Source organism: Tupaia chinensis, unplaced genomic scaffold, assembly GCF_000334495.1.
Source record: "Tupaia chinensis unplaced genomic scaffold, TupChi_1.0 Scaffold145916_1, whole genome shotgun sequence".
Classification (NCBI taxonomy): Eukaryota; Metazoa; Chordata; class Mammalia; order Scandentia; family Tupaiidae; genus Tupaia; species Tupaia belangeri.
In genome coordinates this window covers 2,141,137-2,155,978 of record NW_006205774.1, presented here as the reverse complement: position 1 = coordinate 2,155,978, position 14,842 = coordinate 2,141,137, and the positions used below count along the sequence as shown (strand labels likewise).

The window sequence follows — 14,842 nt, the reverse complement described above, 5'->3', positions numbered from 1 at the left end:
CTCCAGATCCTTCCAGAGGGCAAAGAGTAATAGCATGAGCACTATTTATGGAGTACCCTACAGATGGCAGGAGATGGTTTTATGCGTGCATATGGTATTTTGCCCAGTCTTCATTAAGATAATTGTCACGTATTGAGCACTTACTATGTATCAAGTCCTGTCCTGAACATATCTACTCAGATTTTACCATTTAATGCTTGCATTTATGATAGGTACCATTAACACCATTTATGAGAAAATTGAGCCAAACTTGTTGTATAGATAGCTCCGAAAGGTGTGCTTGTGATAGTGGTTGGCTTATAATTAGGTTGATCTTTCTAATAATACTTAAGCCATTTCCAAAAATAATGTATGAAAGGAATTCATGGAAAAAAGGTTTTTGGAAACATCCTGAAATGAAGCTAAGCTTCATTTTCTTTGGTTCTCTCTAGTCGTCTGGAATCTATTCAGATAGGTATTTGTAAAGCTCAGTGTTGACAATGCCATATCCCATCTCTTTTGTAACTTCTATTAACTCTCTGCTATTTTAATAGCACTTTCTGAAAAGCATAAGGACAAAAAAAAAAGTACATTCAGTTTCCTAAAGGCAATCATCAGTAGTAGGTAGTCTTCAGTCAAGAGCAGATCAGTTTTATAGTACAACGTTTATAAAATGGCTGTAAATGATATGAAATATATAAATATTCTGAGGTAAATACACATATATTATTTAATCTAGGAAAAAAAATGGATAAATGTGTCCGGCAAATGCTTAAAATTAAAACTCTAAAAGAGAGCAGGGACTAAAATTACTTTTGAGTAAGGGATATATTATTTCAGATCTAATGCAACTATTTTTTTAATTGTGCAAGCTTTATTTTATAAACTAAATACTCATAGGACCCCTGAAGCTCATGGTTCTCCATAAGCCTCAGGAAATAGGAAAGCTTAGTATAGAGCAGTTCTGGTGTTCTGTTTGATTTGGTTTGGTTTGGTTTGACTGTGCCTTAACTTCTAGAGTCCCTGCTCAGCCCTGATTCCTGAATAAAACTCAAAGATAAATTTACTTATTCAGTTTTTGTGTTTGCTTTAAAGTTAACTCTTTTTGTCTGTTTGTTTGAGAGAGAGAAAGGGAGAGCGAGGCATCTTCAACAGGGTCTTCATACCATGATCTACCTCCAGCCTCAGCCAGCCAGGATCATGGCTATATGTGCACGCACATCAAGTGTGTACAGGGAGGCTTCAAACATGAACCCAGAACCTTCCCATGTGGGATCAGCATTAGAGTGCTATATTACTGCTGCCTTATGATCTGGTTCTATTTATTTGTTCTGGACTCAGAGCTTATATAACATTAACAGTTGATACTATGTTTAGCCATGGTGACAAATAGAATCATCTTTCTTTATTCATCAATCTTTAGTATAAGAATAAAATGTTAGGGCCATATTGTTTGAATTGATTAAGGACACATACTCTTTAATTTGAAAAAGCCATTTATGCAAAGTAACATCCATTTTCTTTCCTGTCAAAGGAAGTACCTAATTTCTTGTAAGGCTAGGGCCAAGATCAAAACCAAAGACAAACAGTAAACTGTTCAGTGGTAAGGCTAGGTATAGATTTTGGAGTCACAGAGAAGAGGAACAATTACAATAAGACAAAGAGAATGTAGGAATTTTAAAATGTGTTGAGTACCAATAATATACCAACAGCAATAAGAACTTTGGCAACAGGGATTCCCACTGAATGGAAACACCAGAAAAGAAACTTTATGGAGATTGAAAGGGGATGGGAGGAGAGGAATCAAATAAAGATAATTCAGAAAGTTCCAATGTTTTTCACATTAGGAGAGACAAAAATGCATGTCTTTAGAGTTTTTAAGTTTTAAAATGCTGTTTTTTTTAAAAAGAAATAATAATAGATCTGAGATGTTACAGCTAAAACTAAACAGTAGAAAAATTATTTGAAATACAAATAAGAAATGAATTCTAATATTCTCCAAACTCAGTTTATGTTAAAACTAAATTCTGACAAATGAAAGATGTACCACATGCAAAAAAAATAAGAGAAAACAAATCTAAGGGACCTGAGACAAAAACTATGTATTTTTATAGATGCTTAGCAAAACTTGCAATTTTTAATGGACTTTTGAATTTTTTAAAAACATAAAAGGTAGCCTCCTTCAAACTGAGAATTCCATAAATGTTTCACATGTGTTACTTAAATTGTTGTTAGACTTTTTGTTGTAATAACCAAACACTTCAAAAAGTAAAACTATCTTTTATAATTGAGAAACTCTCAAATGTAAATACAATTTAAATGAGTAATAGCTGAAAATGATTAAAGAAAGTGAGTTCATTTTAAAAAAGTACTTAATTGTATTTTTGAAATGTAAGTCATAGTTTGTTTTTCTCATTATCCAGTGTGTGTGTGTGTGTGTGTGTGTGTGTGTGTATGTGTGTGTGTGCATAAGAAATTATTTAACTGGTGTGTTGAAAAACGTATCTGCTTAACTGATTCAACCCCCCCTTCTGTGTTACTCTAACAAAAGCAAGAACGTTAGTCTTACAACAGGAGCATCAAACACTACACTAGGAAAACGATATAAAGCTGCAGTCCAATAAATATTTTTGTACTATAATATCTAAAATAGCAATTATTAAAATGATACATTCTAATTAATTTCCAGAAGTTAAAATAGGAGAAAGACCATCTAATGACTGCATTTATTCTAAAAGTTACTTGAAGCAGGTTTGGACAATGATTCAAAACACATGGCACTCTAAACGTCCAAGTTAGCCCTTGTTTTAATAGTTGATATCATTAACAATAAGTAATTGGATCTATAGCTCTTCCCCCTCAATTTATGATATAACTGACAGAGCAAGGCAGCAGCATGTTGAAAAGAGGGATAAAGGAAGTTCTTAGAAGCACTGAGATCTAATACTTCTATTTGTAGTTAGCCATGGGATCTAGGATTATTTGCTTAACTTCTTTTGGTCTTAGCATCTTTACGGTATAATTAAATCTTTGACCCACAATGTTCATTTTTCTACCCTTCTTAAGACACAGATTCTGTGATTAAAATAAACTTACAATGTGTATAACAGAAAACCTTTCCAAAATAGAATTATGCAGTGGAAGGAGGTCAAAATGGGATCCTACTCTCCTTATCAACCCCTAGCCATGACCTGATTACCTTCCAATGACCCTGTAGAATTCCATTAAACACAATTTGAGAATTATATGATAGCTTCATCTCTAACACTGTCACCAGCTCTAAAATTCTGAATTTTAAGAGGACTAGTCTGACTTAAACCCTGTCTTCTGGAAGGCAAGATAAAACAAGAAGTTCATATGGTTTTACACTGGCTCATTCTAAAGCTCGGAAAGCCCTTTCAAGGTGAAACGCTCAGAGAGCACAGAATACACAGTCTCTAACGGGAGTGAACGCTGGGACGTGTTTTCCAATGTTACTCACTGTGATCTGACACCAAACACAGTGCAGTCCTGTCAGGCCCTGGTAACATTTAACCGTTTTGTGGCACTTATCACATTTGGTCGGGCAGTTGCCTTCAACCCAGTAATGGTGCATGACCTAGAACAGAACAACAGTGAGGTGGTAAGACGAGGCACCCCTAGTCACCCCCCTCAGGGAGCAGGCACCGTCGCACACTTACATCAGTGTTCTTCTTGGACTTCACATAGGTCTTGATGCAAGAGGGAGGCGCTCTCGCCACGCAGCGTTCATGGACCGTGTACTTGCAGACTGAAAGGAAACAGGTACCCAATTCAGAGCTAATCCCGGTCCTGTAAAACATTAGCAGAACCTCATTTCATATCCACTGCTCCCTAATCAACCCAATCAACCACATCAAGGAAAAGTCCAAGTCGACTGTTTGTACCATGGAACACAAAAGGCCAATTAGTACAGGAAATATTATGCATGTGAAAAACTAAGACTCCTCTCTCATGGCATAGCAGGAAATGCTTAATTAAATCAGTCCTCACTCAAATTTTTCACAATAATTCCCAGATGACAAAAATATTAAAGACAAATTGATGACTGCCAAATGGCTCAGTGTCATTTGCTAGAAGGAAGAGATCTATATTTTACAAAGTATAGGCATGAGAGCAGCTGGTAAGCTTGGGAATAAAAGCCAACGACTTGATGCTATTTTGTCTATTGATTTATCAAAACCTTAAATGGCTTATTAGTCTATTTCCAGAGAATAAATTTCCTCATACACGCCAGTCCTTCAGTAAAAGTTCATCCCTCACTTGTCATGATGGTATTGTTTGTCTAAAAACAATGACAATCTTTGCTAGGCAGGAATATAAACAAATGTGGATGATTATATGGAAACATATATGTATATACATATGAAAGCAAATATATGTATGTGTGTCTATACACATATGTATCATAAAGTGAAGACTTTTTTTGACATCTTCAAATTTTGTCATGGTTTGAATCTGAACATTTAGAATCTCATACAAATACACTTTAAGAAAATGTTGCCTCCGAATTAAAATTCACAATGCATAAATATAGAGCATTTCAATAAAAACAAACATGTATTCCTCTCAAAACAAAAACAAAAAGATAATCATTATCTGAAATTAGAATGAAAAACATTTAATTCACATCATATATAGTAAAATTCCTCCAAAATGTTTGTTTTGTGACTTCCTTTGACAATATTGAGGAAGAAAACATACATTTGCTTCTCATACTTACTTCCCTTCCAAATTAACAATAATGTGAAGTGAAATAATTCACTTCATTAGGGAGTAAAAAAATCTATGAGAAAAATTCTCACTCTTGGGACAAGCAGTTAGCGTAATGGCTATGTCACTGGATTCCCATGTAGTCGGCAGCATTTTGAGTCCCAGACACAATGGCTTAAACTCACACCAGGCGCATGTGCGTGCGTGCCCAAGATCCTGAGAGGAGAGTGGAGGAGAAGGGATTGCGGCGTGGCCATTGTTTTTTTTGGTGCGGGGTGGCCTTTGTGGGGGGGGGGGGGATGGTGGTTGGAGGTTTGATTTCTCGCTTTCTGTCTCTCTCACTCCTTCTGGCAAGCACACGCGCCCTATAGCAAAAACCTCTTTTAAAAAAGTCATTTTTTTAGTTATAAAATTGATCCAAGGGGACCAGCAGTTAGCACAGTGGCTATGTAACTAGGCTCCCATGTAGTCGACTGTAGTTTGAGTCCCGGACCCGGTGGTTTAAACTCACTCTAGGCGCGTGTGCATGCATGCCCGAGATCCCAAGAGGAAATGGAAGAGAAGGGATTGCGGCATGGCCATCACCCCTGGGGGGTGATTTCTCACTTTCTGTCTCTCTGTCTCTGTCTTTCTGGCGAGCGCAAGTGCCCTTTAGCAAAAACCTCTCCCAAAAAATAAATAAATAATTAAAATTCTCACTCTCTATGTTGTGCCACTCATCTTATTTGAGACTCATCCCTTTGTTCCACATGTTCCTACTAATAAGATTTACTACAAATTGTTCTCCTTAAAAAAAAAAAAAAATTACAATTTTGGGGCCAGCAGGTGGCATAGTGGTTAAGGCAACTGGACTCTCAAGTGGCTGACCATGATTCAAGTCCAAGACATGGCAGCCTAAAACTCACACCAGGGTGAAACAGGAGAATGGAGGAGAAGAGATTGCAGCATGGCCCTACCCTTTAGGGGCGATTTCAGTTTCTCTCTGTCTCTCCAGCAAACACATACATGTTATAATAAAAATCTCTCTCAAAAAAAAAAAAAATAGAGTTTTTTTTCCTTTTGCTTTATTTGTTTAGGGTTTTGTCATAAGGCCCATGTGCTTGCTGGAGAGAGACAGTGAGAGAGAAAGTGAGAAATAATCCGCACCAAGGGATATGGCCACAGCATAATCCATTCTATTCTAGTTTCCTCTAGGAATTTTGGGGACGAACACACATGTGCCTGGAGTGATTTTCAAGCCACAAGACCTGGGACTTGAACTATGGTCAGTCACATGGGAGTCCAGCACCTTAACTACTACATCACTGGCCGGCACCCAAAATAACAGAACTTTAAAAAACAAAGCACTGATTTTGTGCATGGAGACTGTTCTAGTATAATTAGTCTTTTAAATGTGGCCATCAGAAACAGTCATCTAATGTGATGTGGCTAGTTTCATGTAATTTTATTCAAATATGAAACATTTAAGAAATCATATGCTTATGTGGTACTAAAATATAAATATTTTATGTCAAATAATACATTTAATACACTTGGGTAAAAATAAATGCCCTAACATACTACCAAAGAAGCTGCTAGCTAAAAATAAATAAATAAATAAATAAATACTATAAAAATCTAAAAACCATGTAATGGAAGCCAGGTTACATATTGATTTAATTAAATGACAAAAACAGGATGTGTTTAATAAACTTAATAATTTCAGTAATTCCATATACAGAGGAAAGGACACGGATAGGTAAGTTGCTGGAGTAAGTCTAATGTAGAACTTCACACTACGTACTCTTGAAGTTACTGAGTATCTACTCTGCTTTAGTAGAAACATCAGAAAATGTACACATCTCTCAGGCAGATATACTGCAGATGTTAAAATACTTCATTTCTTTTATAAATTGACTACCAGCATATGCTATTAGAAAATTCTAATTGGCAGTAATAACAATAGAATATAATAAAAATTGCGAAGATAGATGAGTTAAAATATGTTGAATGGCCACAACTCATGAACAGATAATGCTTTGGATTCTATGACCTTTAATCATTTACAAAGATTTTCTTTAGGATGGCATTAACATAATGCACTTGATGTGTAAAATGAGTTTATATTCCTGGTGACTTCTTATTTTTCTATATAAGAGAAAGAAAGAGGAAGAAGGAGACAGAGAGGCATTTTTGACAAGGTTCCACCATGTCATGGTCCATCTGCCCCCACCTCCCAGCCAGCCAGGAGCACAGGCATGGACCAGGGCAACTCACCTGCCCAAGGCTGGTCCAGAGCCAAACCTGGTTCCCCAAATGGCACCAGCTTTACAAGATGCACCACCAAGGCCAGATCCCTTTGACTTGATTTGAACACAAATCTACTGTTGATTGAACATTGTAGCTGGTTCTTTCTCTCTCTCTCTTTCTCTCTCTCTCTCTTTTTTTTAAGGGTTTTGCCATAGGGCATACATGCTCTCTAAAGAAAGACAGAGAAAGTGAAAGTGAAAAATCACCCCCTCGGGGAATGGCCATGCTGCCATCACCTCTTCATTTTCCTCTCAGGATTTTGGGGAACTCACACACACATGCTCGATGTGATTTTCAAGCCGCTGGGTTCAAGACTCAAAACATGGTCAACCAGGTGAAAATCTAGCGTCTTAATCACCACACCACCTGCCACCCATTTAAAGAACCTGGAAGAACTGATTTATTTTAGGATGTCTATGTGAATAAAGTAGCTAACTAAGAGAAAATAAAAGATAAATATTGATAAGATACAGCAATGAGAAATTAATGCGCATTTTCAAAATAATTTCAGAAGAAATGGAAATCATGATTAAACCAAGGTGGAAACTAGCTGAAAACTTAGGCAATGCCCTTACTGTTTCTAGTCTGCTGTATTTGCTTTTTTATTTCCAAGGAAATTGGCCCCAAATGGAAGCTTCAGAAACATATTATGGAGGAAACCTAAATTACAGGTACCGGGAGGGTCTGGAGTATTTCTTAGGCCTGTGTCTCCAAACAAGACTCTTCCATGGAGTCAGCCTTTCCCCAGTCAAGGTGATGGTGTTCTTAAGAGCACACACAGGAGGAGCACGCATACTCACAAGAGCAGCAGAGGCCCTGCTTGCCCACGCCAATCAGCATGTTCAGGCAGAGATTGCAGTAGGCGGGCTTGTTAAAGTGCTTGAGTCGCCACACGTGCTGCCCGTCGTCCTTCACGTTCTGCACGGGATGCACGAGAAACAGATTTCACTTGATGAAATAAACAGTCGAGTATGTCAGTGCCAGCCAAATTCAGAGCTGGACTAAAGCATCTGAAGACAATCTGTTATTTCATCTCTGACTTGCTCCCAAGATCGCCACAGAGTCTTTAGAAAAATACACGTGCTCCAGTGGAGTAAGATAGTGCTGACAAACCTCGGATGCTATAGCAACCCAGGAACTCTTGTCTCTTGTCAACAGTTCAGCAGCATACCCCAGCCCTCCAGATGACCTGCCAAACTGGGCACTCCTTACAAACAGGGATGTGCCTGCCTGCCTTTGAATACTCGCTCCTTAGCACAGTTCCATAAACAAATAAATGAATAGAGAGAGAAAATATTCTTGAGTAGAAGAGCCTGAGAATGAAAATTTGCACAGACTGTAGGAACCCTTGCTTTTTCATAGGAATATGCAGAATTCTGGTTAGATCTTGTGAGGAGGCAGAGGGATGGGATGGGATGGGATGGGATGGGATGGGATGGGATGAAGATCAGCAATACTTAAAGAAAAGCTACAGTGAGTCTAGGGCCTTATATGGGGATTCCTCAGAGGTTATAATTTCTGTTATAGTGTTGCATGTCTCAAACAGGAAATTTTGAATGTTAAATGCTTTTCTTTTTTTTTTTTGACAGGTTTTTGCCTTAGGGTGAGTGCATTCATGAGAGAGAGAGAGAGAAAGAGAGAGAAGGAGAGAGAGAGAACACAAAACTGTGAGAGAGAAAGTGAGAAATCACCCCTTCCCCAGGAGGGATGACCACACCCCAATATCTCTCTTCCATTCTCCTCCCAGGCATGCATGAACATGCATCCAGTGTGATTATGAAGCTAACGGACCCAGGACTCGAACACCAGTCAGCCATGTGGAAGTCCAGTGATGCAGACATTGTGGCGTCTGCTGGCTCCAAAAGTCAAACACTTTTAAGAACTTGATTACATTATCATTTTGTTTATCCCTCTTTTGTAAAATATGATTTTATTCTCGCACAAAGATGATAAAAATGTTAAAACTGGATTACCGTTTAATTATAATAGTCACTATAGATATTTGCCACAATAAAACTTTGAGTTTAAATTCATTCCTATGTTAATAAAAATACCAAAATTATTATTTACTCTTATGAATCAAACTTAATATAATATCATAATAGCTACTTTTTAAAAATGTGTTTACTCACTTCTATATTGTTCAGGATTAGAATAAAATGTAATAATACGGCATTGGTGTAGCCTCTGAGCTCCTTGTAAGGTCAAAATAGTAAATGAGCTTATTATGTGTAATTGCTTTTGTTACTGCCATTTTACTTATTCGCATGTATTTTTCTTGTACTCCACTCAATTATATCAAACATGTTAATTTTAGACATCATTTATTAAAATTGTACTAAAACCATCAGAGGTCATACTTTTTTCAGGTTAGCCAAAGTGTTATATTAATTAGAATACATTCACATCATAATATTTAAGAACCTACTACATACTAGAGAGCCTACTACATGCTAGGGCACTGAAACTTATTCTGTGGCAGAAGAAAAGTATAAACCTATCCAGATGATCTTGTGTCTCTTGTTAATAAAATATCAATAACAACAGTCCTAACTACTTTTTCCTATTCCCAGTCAAGAAATAAGCCAACACATTTGCAATACCAGAGAAAATCTATAGTTACTAATCCTCATATTAGAACCAGAAATGTCAAATTTGCATCATAACATGAAATATTAATGAAAATGCTTCCTGGGAGATAATTCTCCATGGGTCTCATGAATTTCGGCATGTTTTGCAAACAGAAGCACTCTCTCTCTTTTTTTTTTTTTTTTGGAGGCGTGAGTGGCAGATTATCTTTTCAAAGATTATTTAAAGAACAAATAGCCTGGGATAAAAAGATGTGTCTTCCTCCAAAGGAGAGGTCAGGTCTACTCACAGACCAGTGCAATAAAAGATAATCTCTCCGTTCTAGACAAGGGTTCAACAGGTTTGTTTGCCTTGTAAGAGTTTTAGTTTCCCTAATCCAGAGGTTCCAAGCTCTGTTGTGATGCACAGCAATGATCTGAGTTGCATTCCATTATTCACAGGAGAAGCATGGAAGTCCCTGCTGCAAGATTTGCTGTAAGTAACATTGTCTCTGAGCTCCGAGTCTCATGTCCTCTTCTAGTGTTCATGGAACTGTGGCAAGCTAACACATTAACTTGGAAGGAGAGCAAATCTCAGATTCTTTCAACTATTTGACAACCCTCAGATTTGTCTTTCTGACAAAGGACTAACAAGTTCTCTGCAAAATGAGCTATGCAGAAGGTATTATGGAGGGAAATTCAGAAGACATAAGTGTTTCAATGTTCTTCCAAAGCTTCAACAGTTTGTAGTAATTTCTGGATCGACTTCTGGCTTCAGTGAGTCATAACATTTCTAGTAGCTTTATCATGTGAATAGAATATATATGTTTAACTTTGATATATTTTCCAAACTGTCAATATTTTAAAAATCATATTCCCTCAAGCTGGCACCATTGTCTAGTAGTTAAGGAGCCACATAAATGAGTGATTGCACAGTTTGAATCCCAGCCCTAGTGGCTTGAAAAACATGTAGGGTGCAATGTGTGTGCATGCTTAAAATCACAACAAGATGGAGAAACAGAAGAGAAGGAATTGTGGCATGATCGACACTGCCTCACCCCTCCTGCCATTGAAGGGTGCTTTCTCCTTCTCCAACTCTATGTCTGCTAAGCACATGTGCAGGCTGACAAATTAAAATAAATAAATAAATATCAAAAAAAAATATTCCACCAAATAAAAAGTAAAAATCCTGGTGTAAAAGTTTAAATATGGTACTATTGAGGGACCAGCAGTTAGCGTAATGGTTATGTTGCTGGACTCCCATGTAGTTGACCGCAGTTCGAGGCCCAGTCCCGGTGGTTTAAAATTCATGCCGGGCATGTGTGCATGTGTACCCAAGATCCCAAGAGGAGAATGGAGGAGGAGGGATTGTGGCGTGGCCATCCCCCCTGGAGGGTGATTTCTCGCTTTCTGTCTCTATCTCTCTCTGTCTTCCTGGTGAGCACACATGCTCTATAGCAAAATCCTCTCCAAAAAAAAAGAGAGAGAAAATATATGGTGTTACTGATTTAAAAAATTTTAATTTAATGAACTTTCTTCCCTAAAGGCAGTATGGGAAAAAGGTGAGAAATGGAGGCAGGTAAAAGGAAGGGAATCAAGGGGAGAAGAAAAAAGCAAAACATTTAAGAGACATGAAAATGGAAAATTATCTGTTGATGATAACATGTATGATAATATCTTTAACTGGACAAATATATAGTATATTCATGCTGGGAAAATTCATTTGGCAAGCTGTCATGATACACGGTGATTGAACGGGTAAAAATTTTTAAAAATCCCTTAAATGCTTTAAAATATTTTTAAATAAAAAAGGAAAAAATATCTAATTTTCACGTGCATTGCTAGTCTTATCATCCTTGCCATTTTATTTTTAAATGACTGTCCATTACATGTGAGTAAGCCTCATCCTGTTGAAGAGCACATATGGACTAAGTTAGCTGGCATTTTCCTTATCAAAAAACAAACAAGTCTGAACGTGGGTGTTCTGTCAATCAGAACACTTAGCCATGTTACAGGCTGCAACTGATGTATAAATCCATTACCCTGGCATAAAGTACTTTACCAAAAAACAAATTAAAGAGCTTTGTAGCTCTCAGCCCGATATATTGCCAAAATATGCATGGGATGAAATATGTATGTGACTTCTTTAAGGGAAGAAATTGAAACCAGAAGCCAACTACTTCTCAGCAGTGCGAATTATACTCCAACTCAGTGTTATCATGTCTTGTCTTGTTTGTTTTATTTAGACCATAAACTGAGTGGGGGAGGGGGAAAATTTGTCCATTCCTATATTCTATCAGCCAGTAGAGTGTATTCCTATTAGCAGTTCCATTGCAAATAAATATTTATGGCCGTAAAAGAAATTTATTTTTTTATATGAGAAATGAACAGAGTATCCTGACAACTTGATACCTGGCTTACTAAGAAAATGTGGATAACCTATTTCACATTTCTTATTTTCCTCTCTAATAAAAAGAAAGTACCCACTTTCCTTTTCCAGGCTGTGGTGTTAGGTTTCATTATACAACACCTGTGAAGTTAATTTAGCTCCTCAGAAGACTGGTGTTATATAAACAACAAATATTATTATCATCATTGGGTTGAGTTGTGTAACATCCCAAAGTTTCAGCCAGAAGAATGAGGAGGATATTTGTATGCTCCTTAACAATATTTCATACAAAATGTGCTTTTTTTTCTATCACTAGACATAATGCTGTATGTTAAAACGAAAGTTCTGTCCATGCTTAGGACAAAGAGAAATGCTTAGTAAATCCTCAACTAGTTCCAACATTCATGTGTCTCCTCAACTTTCAGTTCCCTAGATGTCAAAAAGATGATTCAAAGAGAAGAATGCCCTTTGGAACATTTTAAAACAGATTTCATTATTCTAGAGATTTCTAAAGTTTTAATTTTTCCCCAAATACTTCCAGAAGCACATATAATGTTCAAGTGCAGTAAAGCTATCATAAATATTATTATTTTTTCAAGAGACCTCAAGAATAAGTTTCACTGATGTCCCAACACAAATCCTCCTACTCCTACCTAGCCATTTTCCAGCTGACTTAATTTATATATAACACAAAGAAGAATTGAGGTGGCAAATTCCTTTTGACTTGTTAAATAATAAGGACCATTAAATGACCTTTTCTTCAAGGCCTCCAAAAAATTATAGCAGTTGAAAGAAACTGCTCCTTTAGACAAAAAGATGAGCTATAATAGGGACAAGCAAAGAGAAGGAAGACAGAATTCTGGCTGGAGTTGCGAACAATTGCTTATCTCCAGAACTCACTTTCTGAAACCAGGCTGGGTCTCTGCCATTCCTAACACTCAAAGTCAAATGCAATCACACAGAACACTACATAGTCATCTTCCTTGAATGAACTGATCTGGAGCAAGAACTGTTGGATTTGTCTAGTTTTGTAACTCCTTTCTAAACTGAGTGATGTATAGACAGCAGAACCAAAAAAAAAAAAAAAAAAGTAACCCAAATTAAAAGTTTTAAAATTGGAATGTGAAACATCAATTTTCTAAATGTAATGTAGTTTCTTAAAGGTATATCCTCTCTTCTCCATCAGTTAGAAATTATATAAAAGGACACATTGCATTTTGCTTTATTGAGTCAGGCAAAAATATACCCTAAACCATGTCAAAGACAAAGTTCAAGTTACTTATAGGAATTAAAGACCAGAATTCTCTAAGCACATATTGGGTGACCAAAATATAAATGAAAAATTATAAAATATCACTCCCCATGAAAATCATTGGGGAGGGAAGTGAGTTTTTCACTTTCCTTCTCTCTGTTTCTCTGTCTCTGTTCAGCAAGTGCATGTGCCCTATAGCAAAAAGCTAAAAAAAAAAAAAAAAGGTGTATTCTTGTTTTTATGATACTATGAATTTAGAAATTCCCTTGAAAAATTCAATGGTGGATCCAAGATTATAGATTTCAGAACTTAAAGCATTATTCACTATGGTGTTCATGTAGAAAAAGGAATGTTTGGAGTGGAAGAGTATTATAAAAGGAGAGAGGAGAGGCAAGATCTCGACAAACTTCATTTTTCTAGACATGGCAACCGTCTGGCACTACACCACCTAGTTAACAACAGAGCCAGGCTGAAGATCAGTTTGGTGATGTTCATTGCTCGTACGCGCTCTCTGACAGTTCTCGTGTCTTGCTATGATTGTCTGATTGTACTAAATAAAAGGTATTAAATTCCTTACTCATGAATGATCAAAACTAAATGACAATTCTTATGTTTATCATATTATGTTAGTGACAGACTAGGTCAGCAGTTGGCAAACTATGACATTGCTGGCGAGCAACCTGGTTTTGTAAATAAAGTCGGACTGGAACACAGCCTTGCTGGTTCCCTTACATATGATCTGTGATTGCTTGTGTGCTGTGACAACAGAGGGGGACAGTTGTGATAGAGACCTTCTGGCTCCAAAACCTAAATTACTTAGTATCTGTCCCTTTACAGACAGTTTCCAATTGCTGGAAAAGAGGCTATTGCTAGTTACGGTTACTTAACAAAGAAAAACATTTTCATTAAATGGAACTTTTTATAAAACAACTCTTCAACGCAGTGAATACTGAAGGAAGAATGAGTAAGTCTTGGGTATAAATTTTCCATTGTGGTAATCAAACATACAAAACCCTCCAAACTCTCAATCTTCCTTCAGATGTAAGTAATGCCAAGACTGTATATCATTCTAACCAGTCTATCTTGGTCGTGTCAAGTTTGCAGAACCTCTTGTAAGAGAAACAAAATCACTCCTGCTCGCTAGTATTTGGTAGAGAATCAAGTCTTAGATAACTACATTTCTGATTTTGCTCCCAATGTATATTATAAAAAATGGAGTAGCTTTTTAAATTCTGTTGGTGGAGGCAAATAAACTGCAATGAAATCATAACTTTTGTGCCTTATATGAGAACTGAGGCTTACTCTCCCAGGACAGCATTCTTATCTGTGTAATTGAGCTGGCCTGCCGCAGTCACTTTCAAATACACTGTGGTATTTAACATGCACTATCAATTAGAATCTACTCCCCGAGCTCATAATTGACAACAGACAAGAATAAATAGGACAACATAACAAGACAGGCTTCACAATGGATGGCCAACTTCAAGTTAAAACATCTAGATTTCTGATTTAATATGCAAAGGGGTAAGATGGCACCGTGGAGCAAATCCTCTACAGGTAATAACGTAACACATTCACTACCTACACAAAGGAAATCAATCTAAATTACTAAAAAAGACCCTCATCATTCAGTTG

General features: G+C 36.9%; 1 protein-coding gene across 1 annotated transcript in view; it reads right to left on the bottom strand.

The window, feature by feature from the left end:
• DGKB (diacylglycerol kinase beta) overlaps window positions 1-14,842 on the bottom strand; it is an 881,803-nt gene that overhangs the window by 616,933 nt on the left and 250,028 nt on the right. Inside the window, exons 10-12 of the mRNA XM_006168687.3 lie at window positions 7,800-7,917; window positions 3,660-3,748; window positions 3,461-3,577 (exon numbers count right to left, since the gene is read on the bottom strand). Coding sequence (XP_006168749.1) covers window positions 3,461-3,577; window positions 3,660-3,748; window positions 7,800-7,917 — 324 coding nt within the window. The remainder of the gene's footprint in view (window positions 1-3,460; window positions 3,578-3,659; window positions 3,749-7,799; window positions 7,918-14,842) is intronic.